Source organism: Somniosus microcephalus, chromosome 11 (genome assembly GCF_052327205.1).
Source record: "Somniosus microcephalus isolate GS21.2 chromosome 11, FLI_Smic_1.0, whole genome shotgun sequence".
In the NCBI taxonomy this organism is placed as follows: Eukaryota; Metazoa; Chordata; class Chondrichthyes; order Squaliformes; family Somniosidae; genus Somniosus; species Somniosus microcephalus.
This window is the reverse complement of record NC_140997.1, coordinates 1,574,099-1,586,752: the sequence shown is the minus strand read 5'-3', so window position 1 is coordinate 1,586,752 and position 12,654 is coordinate 1,574,099. Positions and strand designations below refer to the sequence as shown.

The 12,654-nt window shown below is 48.6% G+C and overlaps 1 protein-coding gene across 2 annotated transcripts in view; it reads right to left on the bottom strand.

Annotated features, from left to right (window-relative positions):
• llgl1 (LLGL scribble cell polarity complex component 1) overlaps positions 1-12,654 on the bottom strand; it is a 161,494-nt gene that overhangs the window by 52,832 nt on the left and 96,008 nt on the right. For both annotated transcript variants that reach the window (XM_086000022.1, XM_086000023.1), the window contains exon 5: positions 11,712-11,870. In XM_086000022.1, coding sequence (XP_085856148.1) covers positions 11,712-11,870 — 159 coding nt within the window. The remainder of the gene's footprint in view (positions 1-11,711; positions 11,871-12,654) is intronic.

The window sequence follows — 12,654 nt, the reverse complement described above, 5'->3', positions numbered from 1 at the left end:
ACCTAGAGTCTCTTCCCCGGGAGCAAGCGGAAGCCAAGCGCAGGCAGCACATGTCAACCCAAGCACCCCACCACCCACCCCTTCAACCACTGTCTGTCCCACCTGTGAGAGACTGTAGGTCCCGCATCGGACTCCGTCACCTGAGAACTCATTTTTAATGTGGAAGCAAGTCATCCTCAGTTCCGAGGGACTGCCCAAGAAGGGAGTACCTTCACCACACGGACTGCAGCAATTCAAGGCGGCGGCTCCCAACCATCTTCTCAAGGACAATTAGGGATGGGCAATAAATGCTGGCCTTGCCAGTGACACCCACATCCCATGAACGAATAAAAAAAAGTTCCATTTAAGGGGAAGCTCTATGCACAAGCGAGGGAGACAGGAATAGAAGGATATGTTGATGGATTAGATGAAGAGGGGTGGGAGGAGGTTCGTTTGCAGCATAAACACCGGCATAGACAAGTTGGGCCAAATAGCCTGTTTGTGCTGTAAATACTTTGTAATAGTTTGCAAAAAGGACAAGCTGTTTTTCTATAAAGGTAAGAGCATATTGTAATATAGCCCCTTTCACATCACAACAGGTGCCACATGTACACTGATCTCACCCACTATCTCACCAGCACCTCGCAAATCCGCCACGCTCTCTAAATTGTCAGACTGCTGGTACTGGATGAGCAGAAATTTCCTCCAACTAAATATTGGGAAGACTGAAGCCATTTTCTTCGGTCCCCGCCACAAACACCGTTCCCTAACCACGACTCCATCCCTCTCCCTGGCAACTGCCCAAGGCTGAACCAGACTGGTCGCAAAGTTGGTGTCATATTTGACCTTGGTGAGCTTCTGACCGCATACCCATGCCATCACCAAGACCGCCTACTTCCACCTCCGTAACATTGCCCGCCGCCGTCCCTGCCTCAGCTCATCCGCGCCTTTGTTACCTCTAGACTGGACTATTCCAATACACTCCTGGCTGGCCTCCCACCCTACATAAACTTGAGCACATCCAAAACTCGGCTGCCCGTGTCCTAACTCACACCAAGTCCCATTCACCCATACCCGTGCTCGCTGACTGACACTGGCTCCTAGTTAAGCAACGCCTCGATTTTAAAATGCTCATCCTTGTTTTCAAATTGTTCCATGGCCTCGCCCCTCTATCTCCAACCTCCTCCAGCCCTACAACCATCCAAGATCCCTGTGCTCCTCCAATTCTGGCCTCTTGCGCAGCTGTGTTATCAATTGCTCCACCATTGGCGGCTGTGTTTTCAGCTACCGAGGCCCCAAAAGCTCTGGAATTCCCCCCCCTAAACCTCCCCGCCTCTCTTTCCTCCTTTAAGTCGCTCCTTAAAACCTACCTTTGACCTATCTGTCCTAATAGCTCATGTGGCTCGGTGTCAAATTTTGTTTTATAACGCTCCAGTGAAGCACCTTGGGATGCTCTACTACGTCAAAGGCACTATATAAATACAAGTTGTTGTTGTTAGACATGGCACTGTTAGAGTTTCCTGTACATCAGGAGTTTCTTTGGGGCTTCTCAGGCGACAGTGTTTGTGATCGCTTTCACCCACTTGCTGCTGATTCTGACCCCAGGGTGCCTGTGCTCCTCCACATTCACCCAATTAACCTGCACTTTCACCATTTAACACACCATGCGGGAGTACAGACAGGCAGCAGCCAATCAAAGATTCTAGTGCTACGCAACCCACATAAGGGATCAGTAAACACGAGTGGCGAGGTTGGGTGGTCCTGTGCAGATACTCGGGGGCAGCTCCTTTTGGGTTTGCAGAGGGAATTCAGGGTGGGAAATAGACCAAAAAAAAGAGCCAGCCCAAACCAGCTCACTTCGCCATTAGTTCAGACAAAATCCTGCAAGAGAATCTGGGACCACATCTAATACTTGGGGGGTGGGGTGGAGGGGGTGGAGTTGGCATGTTATAAATTTCATTTGTAGGGCTGAACATAAGAAGTAGGAGCAGGAGTAGGCCATACGGCCCCTCGGGCCTGCTCCACCATTCAATAGGATCATGGCTGATCTGAATCTAGACTCACGTCCACTTCCCTGCCCTCTCCCCGTAACCTCCAATTCCCTTATCTGCTAGGAAAATGTCGATCTCCATTTTAAATTTATTTAATGTTGCAGCTTCCACAGCTCTCTGGGGTAGCAAATTCCATAGATTTACTACCCTCTGAGTGAAGAAGTTTCTCCTCATCTCAGTTTTGAAAGGGCAGCCCCTTATTCTAAGATTATGCCCCCTAGTTCTAGTCTCACCCATCAGTGGAAACATCCTCCCCGCATCCACCCGATCAAGCCCCCTCACAATCTTATATGTTTCGATAAGATCGCCTCTCATTCTTCTGAACTCCAATGAGTAGAGTCCCAACCTAGTCAACCTTTCCTCATACGTCAACCCCCTCATCTCCGGAATCAACCGAGTGAACCTTCTCTGAACCACTTCGAGAGCAAGTATATCTTTTCTTAAATATGGAAACCAAAACTGCACGCAGTATTCCAGGTGTGGCCTCACCAATACCCTGTATAACTGCAGCAAGACTTCCCTGTTTTTATACTCCATCCCCCTTGCAATAAAAGCCAAGATTCCATTGGCCTTCCTGATCACCTGCTGCACCTGCATACTAACTTTTTGTGTTTCATGCACCAGGACCCCCAGATCCCTTTGTACTGTAGCACTTTGCAGTTTCTCTCCATTTAGATAATAACTTGCTCTTTGATTTTTTCTGCCAAAGTGCATAACCTCATACTTTCCAACATTATATTCCATCTGCCAAATCTCTGCCCACTCACTTAGCCTGTCTATGTCCTTTTGCAGGTTTTTTATGTCCTCCTCACTCACTGCTTTCCCTCCCATCTTTGTATCGTCGGCAAACTTGGATATGTTGCACTCGGTCCCTTCCTCCAAATCGTTAATATAGATTGTAAAGAGTTGGGGTCCCAGCACTGACCCCTGCGGAACACCACTAGTTACTGATTGCCAGCCCGAGAACGAACCATTTATCCCAACTCTTTGTTTTCTGTTAGATAACCAATCTTCCACCCATGCCAGTATATTACCCCCAATCCCGTGATTTTTTATCTTGATCAGTAATCTTTTGTGTGGAACCTTGTCAAATGCCTTTTGGAAGTCCAAATACACTACATCCACTGGTTCCCCTTTATCCACCCTGTATGTTACATCCTCAAAGAATTCGAGCAAATTTGTCAAACATGACTTCCCCTTCGTAAAACCATGCTGACTCTGTCCTATTAAATTATGTTTATCCAAATGCTCTGTTACGGTTTCCTTAATAATGGACTCCAACAATTTGCCAACCACAAATGTTAGGCTAACTGGTCTATAGTTTCCAGCTTTTTGTCTACTTCCCTTCTTAAATAAGGGTGTTACATTAGCAGTTTTCCAATCTGCCAGGACCTTTCCTGAGTCCAGGGAGTTCTGGAAAATGATCACCAATGTATCCACAATTCCTACCGCCACTTCTCTCAAGACCCTAGGATGTAGGCCATCAGGTCCGGGGGATTTATCCGCCTTAAGTCCCATTATTTTACTGAGTACTGATGTGCCTCAATAAATCCGAGACTCAATGTTAGCAGAACAAAACAAGGCTTTTATTAACTTAGAAGGTAACACACAGTGGAGAGGTGTCTTCCATCCAGAGGTCTGCAGTACTGGATGTGAGGCACGCTGAGCCTGCTTACCTAGGGGCCAGGTATGGGCGGAGCCCTACACACAATACAATACAAGGTGAGGAAACGGAACTGAGGTAAGGGAAATGAAACTGAAACTAAGCCACAGTAACAGGCACAATCACACAGAGAATACAGATGAGTGATGAATGGCATATTTCATCACATTCACCCCTTCTATAGATTTAGTCTGTTCGGGGGTTTGATAGTCCTCTGTGACCGACGTGGCTGTTGTGTTGCCGCAGGTGTCGGCTGGGTGTCCCCGGTGGCCTCCTGGGTCTCTGCCGGGGGCGCCGCCAGGGTTGTTGAAGGGGTAGTTGGTGGGGGTACCGTTGGTCGATGTTCTTCCGGGGGTGATGAAAGAGTAGTGGGTGGGTAAGAGTTGCTGTGATCGTTGTTGCTGCTGTTGTCGTGACCGGCTGGGGCGACGTCTTTTATGGACATGGTGTCCTCCCTTCCGTCAGCGTGCCGGACATACGCGTATTGGGGGTTGGCGTGGAGTAGGTGCACTGACTCCACGAGAGGGTCCGTCTTGTGGCCCCTCACATGCCTTCGCACGAATACCGGACCTGGGGTGGAGAGCCATGACGGCATGGATACGCCTGAGGTGGATTTCCGGGGAAAGACAAACATTCGTTCATGAGGCTAGTGGCAGTACACAATAGTGACCGTATCGAATGGAGCACATCTGAGAGGACTTCCTGCCAGCGGGAGATAGGGAGGCCCTTGGTCCTTAGAGCTAGAGTGACTGCTTTCCATACTGTCCCGTTCTCTCGCTCCGCTTGACCGTTACCCCGGGGGTTGTAGCTGGTGGTACGGCTCGTGGCGATCCCCCCTGGACAGCATGTACTGGCGTAGCTCTTCACTCATGAAGGACGCCCCCCTATCCGTATGGATGTAGCTCGGCATACCGAACAGGCAGAACAGGCTGTTGAGGCATTTAATGACCGTGGCGCTGGTCATGTCTGGGCAGGGGAGGGCGAATGGGAAACGGGAGTATTCGTCCACAATGTTCAGGAAGTAAACATTGTGGTCGACGGACGGGAGGGGGCCCTTGAAGTCTAAGCTGAGCCGCTCAAAGGGCCGTGTAGCTTTGATTAAGTGGGCTCTATCTGGGCGGTAGAACCGAGGCTTGCACTCGGCGCAAGTGCGGCAGTTCCTGGTCAGAGACCGAACTTCCTCAATCGAGTAGGGTAAGTTACGGGACTTTATGAAGTGGAACAGCCGCGTGACCCCTGGGTGGCAGAGGTCGTTGTGGAGGGCCTGTAGCCGATCCCCGGTGGCGCTGGCACACATCCCTCGTGAGAGGGCGTCGGGGGATTCGTTAAGGGCCCCTGGCCGGTAAATGATGTCATAATCGAAGGTGGAGAGCTCGATCCGCCACCTAAGAATCTTATCATTTTTAATCTTCCCCCTCTGTTTATTATTGAACATAAACGCTACCGACCGCTGGTCGGTAAGTAGGGTGAAGCGTTTGCCGGCTAGGTAGTGGCGCACTGCCTCCACGATGGCTTGGGCCTCCTTTTCCACGGAGGAGTGTCTGATCTCGGGCCTTTGGAGGGTCCTCGAGAAGAAAGCTACGGGCCGCCCCGCCTGGTTGAGGGTGGCCGCCAAGGCAAAGTCAGACGCATCACTTTCCACTTGAAAGGGAGTGTTCTCGTCCACTGCCTGTAGCGTGGCCCGCTCAATATCCCGCTTAATGCTTTTGAAGGCGGCGTGGGCCTCAGCAGAGAGCGGAAAAGAGGATGCTTTCAAGAGGGGGCGGGCTTTGTCGGAGTAGTTGGGGACCCATTGGGAATAATAAGAAAATAACCCCAGGCACCTTTTCAGGGCTTTGGGAGTGTTGGGCAGGGGCAGCTCCCGTAGGGGGCTCAATCGGTTGGGGTCTGGTCCGATTTCCCCATTCTCCACCACGCTGCCTAGTATGCAGAGACGCGTGGTGTTGTAAACGCACTTGTCCTCGTTGTAAGTGAGGTTGAGTTTTTGTGCGGTTTTCAGGAACCTCTCGAGGTTCGAGTCGTGATCCTGCTGGTTGTGATCGCAGATGGTGACGTTGTCGAGGTAGGGGAAGGTTGCCTGCAAGTGGTGGTCATCGACCATGCGGTCCATCTCCCTCTGGAAGACAGAGACCCCATTCGTCACCCCAAAGGGGACTCTGAGGAATTGGTAGAGGCGTCCGTTCGCCTCGAAGGCGGTGTACGGGCGGTCCTCTGGTCTGATAGGGAGCTGGTGGTACGCTGACTTGAGGTCGATGGTGGAGAACACCCGGTATTGGGCGATTTGGTTCACCATTTCTGATATGCGGGGTAGCGGGTAGGCGTCTAGTTGGGTGTACCTGTTGATCGTTTGGCTATAGTCGATCACCATCCGTTTCTTCTCGCTACCCCTTACCACCACCACCACTTGGGCGCGCCACGGGCTGTTGCTGCGTTCAATAATGCGCTCCTTCAGGAGCCTGTCTACCTCGGTCGCGATAAACCGCCCGTCCTCCCAGCTGTACCTCCTGCTTTTGGTCGCTATTGGCCGGCAGTTAGGGGCAAGGTTCGCGAATAGCGAAGGCGGCTTTACCTTCAGGGTAGCCAGACCGCACACTTGAGGGGCGGCTGGGACCCACCGTAATTGAGCGTGATGCTTTGGTGGTGGCAATGGAAATCCAGGCCCAAGATCACGCTCGCACATAGATTCTTCATGATTAGTACTTTAAAATTATCGTATACAGTTCCGTTAACGGACAATTGTACCGTGCAGTAACCCATAATGGTCGATGTCTGGGTTTTATCAGCCATAGAGATGGTACCCCGAGTAGGGACCACCTTTAGGGAGAGTTGTTGTGCCAGTTCAGGGTGGGTAAAACTCTCCGTGCTTCCACTGTCAATTAAACATTTAACCCCGCACCCGTTTACCTCGATGTCCACCATTGATTTGGATAGCGGGTGCGGCCTGGTCTGGTCCACTGTGACCGATGCCACTGTAGGGCCCTGATCGAGACAAGATGGCGTCCACGCTGTCTGCTCACAAGATGGCGGACCCCACGAGGTCGGGCAAGATGGCGTCCAAGATGGCCGCTCCCACGGCGCACACGCGGCGGTGGCGGGTTTTCTGGCGGGGTTCCCTCTGCACACCTTCCCGAAGTGCCCCTTCTTACCGCACTTAAAGCAGGTGGTGCCTTTCACCGGGCACAGGTTTCTGGTGTGCTTCGACTGCCCGCAGAAGTAGCAGTTGGGTCCCCGACGCGTCGCGGCTGTCGTAGGGCTTCTGGGGGGGGGGGGGGGGGGGAGAGCGGGGCCCCGACGGTGTCGGGCTGCCGGGCGGGGAAGATGCCTTCCAAGATGGCGGCGCCCTTGGTGCACACGTGGCGGCGTGGGCTGAAGAGTAGGCGTCCGAGTTTCTCTGGGCCACATCCAGGGATCGCGCTGTGTCCACAGCCTGTTTCAGGTCCAATCCCGTTTTTTCCAGCAGTCTCTGCCGGATGTAAGTGGAGCTGAGGCCTGTGATGAAGGCATTGCGAACAAGCTAGTCAGTGTACACTGCAGCTTTTACATCTTGGCACTTGCAGTCTTTGCCAAGCGTTTTCAGGGTGACTAGGAACTCATCCAGCGATTCCCCAGGTCGCTGTGCGCGAGTAGCGAGCAGATGCCTAGCATACACCTCATTCGTAGGCTGCTGGTAATGCGCCTTTAAGTTCTGACGAAGGGTCATCGACCTGAAACGTTAACTCTGTTTTGCTCTCTCCACGGATGCTGCCTGACCTGCTGAGTGTTTCCAGTATTTTCTGTTATTTCTGGTAATGTTTGGCCCTTGAAGGTTTATGACTCAAGTTCATAGTCAACGCAAGAGCCTTCGGCAGGAGGTCCTACCATACAGCACAAGGGGATGGGAAATGGAGCGAAGTTATTACAACACAGGCAGGGGAACAGGTTACTCAAAAACAGTCTCAGTAATTAGATTTAAACTTCTTGCTCCAATAACCTCATCAAGACCAAATCATCATTGCAGACTGACCTACAGACAGGCTTGGCTACTGCCTCCACAAACACAGGCACTTGCTCACCACAACTGAACAGGTGGCCGAGAAGAGAGTGGGTAAAGGAGGAAAGGACAATAAGACCAAGTCTTGGAATGCAGAATGTTGCTGTTTCACAGTTGAAGTGGGCACAGTATAAATCAGATTTTGTCCCAAAAACCCTGGGGTGAAAGACTGGTTGTTACATGTCTGTCACTGGCAGTGGGAACAACAGGGCCAGTATTAAGAGCATTGCACAAGAAACACTGGCACATTATACTGTAGTGCATTAGACTCGTCATTTTTCCTTTAGCATATTTGTAATAATTTGCTAAGTAGATCTCGCAGCAATGCTGCGGACTCTCAGTACTGAAGCATTCCGTCAGCATCCTTCTGGGATTTCAAAACACTGAAGGTTACTTTCCCACTGGGAGACAAAGTCGCCTTTTATCCCACTGCTGAAAAACAAGCTCAAATGACTATTAACGGCAGTGGGTCCGACACAACAATGTCCAATAAGGTCAGGGCACCATCTGAAATACAGGCCCAAATATAGTTGCTGATTTCCCTGAAACTACAAGAAATTAAAACTATTTCAGTAAAAGTGTTCTACCTCTGCTCCCAGACAGGCTGCACCAGGGTATCTATACACTTGGCAGAAGCTTTCTGATCTGCCATTTTAGCAATAAACAAAGACATACAACTTCAGGATACAGCCATAGAATTATAGAATGACACCGCACAGAGAGGCCATTTGGCCCATCGTGCCTGTATCAGCTCTCTGGTACAGCTATCCAGTTAGTCCCACTCTCCTGCTCTTCCCTCATAGCCCTTAATTTTGTGTCAAATATTTATCCAATTCTCTTGAAACAAGGGAGGAGGCATTGCTGGATCTGGTTCTAGGAAATGAGGTAAGTCAAGAGGACCATGTTTCAGTAGCTGAACATTTTGGGAACAGTGATCATAGTATCATAAAGGTCTAGATTAGTTATGGAAAAGGACAGGGAGCAATCTAGAGTAAAAATGGAAAGGCAGGGCAACTAAAGTCAGGGCTCCCTGGATGACAAAAGAGAGAGAATAAGCAGCAGCTGAAAAAAAAGCGCGTATGACAGATGTCAGGTTGCAAATACATCCGAGAATCAAGCTATATATATATAGAAACGTCAGAGAAGTGAAAAAGAGGGGCAAAGAGAGGGTATGAGAATAGAATGGCAGCCAACAAAGGGAATCCAAAAGTCTTGTATAGGTATATATAAATAGTAAAAGGGTAGTAAGAGGAGGGGCGGGGCCGTTTAGGGACCAAAAAGGAGACCCCTGCATGGAGGCAGAGTGTATGGCTGAGGTACTAAACGAGAGCTTTGCATCTGTCTTCAAGGAAGAGGATGCTGCCACAGACATAGTAAAGGAGGCGGTAGTGGAGACACTTGATAGGATTAAAAATTGATAAAGAGGAGGTATTAGAAAGGCTGGCTGTACTTAAAGTAGATAAGTCACCAGGAGTGGATGGGATGCATCTGAGGATGCTGAGGGAATTGAGGGAGGAAATCACAGAAGTACTGGCCATAATATTCCAAACCTCCATAGATACAGGGGTGGTGCCAGGGGACTGGAGAATTGCAAATGTTACACCATTGTTCAAAAAAGATAAACCCAGCAACTACAGGCCAGTCAGTTTGACCTCGGTAGTAGGGAAGCTTTTAGAAACTGTAATCAGGGACAAAATTAACAGTCACTTGGACAAGTGTGGATTAATTAAGGAAAGCCAGCATGGATTTGTCAAAGGCAAATCGTGTTTAACTAACTTGATCGAGTTCTTTGATGAGGTAACAGAAAGGGTTGGTGAGCGTAATACAGTCGACGTAGTGTACATGGATTTCCAAAAGGTGTTTGACAAAGTGCCACATAATAAGCTTGTCAGCAAAGTTGAAGCCCATGGAATAAAAGGGACAGTGGCAGCATGGATATGGAATTGGCTAAGTGATAGGAAACAGTAGTGTTGAACAGTTGTTTTTTGGTCTGGAGGAAGGTGTACAGTGGTGTTCCCCAAGGGTCGATTCTAGGACCACTGCTTTTCTTGATATATATTAATGACTTGGGTGTACAGGGCACAATGTCAAAATTTGTAGATGACAAAACTTGGAAGTATAGGTGAACAGTGAGGAGGAGGAGACAGGCTAGTGAGCAGAGGAGATTCGATAGAGGTGTCTGGACAGAGTGCAGCGGTAAAAGGGTGAGGGGGGGGGGGGGGAAGAGAGAGAGAGAGAGAGAGAGAGAGAGAGAGAGGGAGGGAGGGAGGGAGGGAGAGAGAGAGAGAGAGAGAGAGAGAGGGAGAGAGGTGTCTCAATGGCAAACACTGGTGGCCATGAGCCAATCAATGCAAGCAGGGATGAAAATGATAACAAACAGCCTCCTTCCCCTTAGGAGCCATATGCATTTGTGGAGGGCACATGATTACTCCCAGGACATGAACAAACTCAAACCAGCCTCACTGAGCGCTCTGGGGAAGCTGTCGGACCTGAAAATCCGAGTTATATCTTATCCCGAACAGGATAAGTACAAGCAAGCCTCCAGTCAAACTAAGCCCATTAAACCGACTCCAGCAGCATCTGCTGCCTCCACGTGACATAGCAGGGAAATGGAACAAGACATTTTCGCTCACTCCAGTCCCTGGGAACTTTGCCAACACAAATAAAAACAATCCTGGATAACTTGCACAATCGCTGATTTGGCTGCATTTTAATACTGGAATATTTTCCTCCCTTTTAGAACCAGGTTTGATTGATATAATGTCACTTTACTAAAAAAAATATTTTCTCTTCTTTACCTGAAGGCAGCTGCCAGCAATCTTCGGCACCTGAAGAGGGATCATGTGTTATGTCTAAGCTTGGACTGAGCGCCAGGCAACTCAACCATCGGGCTGTCACAATATCCCATCCTGGCCCAACACTCACACAGGCACTTCCAGCAACAAGGGACCAACAGCAAAACCAGGGGGGAAATGCTTTCTGTGGATGTCAAATGGCTCTTCGCACCCACAATTATCTTGTGATCTATGCTTTACCTGGCACACTACTTTAAATTAAGCTCCTTTTACCTGTAGTGAAATTGCAGAAAATCTGATTCAAAAAGTAGAATTTTTTTTAAAATGCAGAATTCACCCCCTGCCAGACAGGATTTAATCCAGTGGCCTGTCAACGCAGCAGCTGAAAGGAGTTCTAATTAAATGCAAATGTTTGGCCATCTGACTCTGAAATCAAGCAGTCTGAGCATGCTCAACTAACTAGCCCGGAACAACAGGAACAAGGTTGCACACACCAACTGCCCACAGACATTTGAGAGTTTAGAAGTGGCTCGTCAATTTTAAGGCAAGCAACAGAACTGTGGAGCAAGGAATATTATTTCTGCAAGGACAATATTAACATTTAAAAAACACACAAGTTAAAATGAAAACAACAGGCAGTTATATCCCTTAAAGGCAGCTCCAAAATCATAAATTTGGCTTCGAAACACACACAGATCAGGTTCACAGGAATATGCAACACCCACACACATGTACAAGCTTTGCATCATTTACAGATGGGCTTCAAAACACATCTGGGACACATCTTCACTGTTGACTAACTTTTCCCCTTCCCCCAACCCACACAAGAGACTGGCTTCCAGGCCACTCAATCTCGAGAGAATTAAGCCAACTCTCTTCCCCCCCTTCTATTCCTCTCCTCCCCAAATGATGGGCAATTAAATTCCACATACACTTCCTCCATGAACGCTTGGTAGAGACTGAACATTTGCAACATGGGAGAAATCAGGCAAACATCCAACATTCTACCATTTTACCATTTAAACAATTCTGGGGGAAATGGTGTCCAGAATCTGCAGTCTGGTTATAAACCGCTGGTTTAGTTTCAGAGGAGTGCACATTATTCAAATGGGCAACAAGTTTGAGAGAAAGGTTATCTACATGATTAAGAAAAATTCTGAACATATTTGCATACAGATGTATTGTACACTTACCCCTGCAAGACCTCATCCTGAAAGAGAGTTTGGTCATCCAACAGCTGCAGTGAGGGTAAATGCAGGAAGTACACACCTCCACCTTCTGTCCCCAAACACGCCAGGTCACAGCCAGACTTCAACATGATCACAGTAATTCTGGTAATACTGGGAGGAGCACTGTGTGGAGGAAAATAATGTTACATTTTAACATCTAAATCGACTGCAGATAGGAAACCTCAACAAAAACTAGCTTGATTTCTTGCATATTAGGAAAAAACAAACTCATGGTAAGGTTACTAATTTCTCCACAATAAATTGTGACAATTTAGCCCTCAGAGGTCATCAGCAAATATGCTACATCTTGAGACAGTTCTGCCAACTGCTGGTCTAGAATCGGTACTCCCAATATCTCTATTCTCAAAAGGAGCAGGATTGAATCGAGAATTCTCATTTACTACACCTTACTCAAAAGGAAAGCTTGTGGATCTAAGTGGACACTGGGATGGGGATAAATGGAAGCTATACGCAATTTAAAATTTCCCTCCTCAACTCCCCATTGATGTTCTCCTCTCTTCCTGAAGACGGAACTCATGTGAGACGTTTTACTACATTAAAGGCGCTATATAAATGCAAGTTGTTGTAGGTTTTCATTGGTCACTCCTTAAAACCGACCTCTTTGACCAAGCTTTTGGTCATCTGCCCTAATTTCTCCTTATGTGGCTCAGTGTCAACATTTTTTGTCTTATAACACTCCTGTGAAGCGCCCATCAACAGTCCTCTTGTTTCATCCAAGTGGACATTCATCACGAGGAGCAGGGCATTCAGCCATGGGGAGGCAGCACAGCTAATCTGATCCCATCCTTCCCAAATCTCCATACACTGCACTGCCCAGCATGGATCACTAGGATAGCAAACAGAAGACTTGGTGGTTTTCTCTTCCACCCTCCCACAAACATGAACA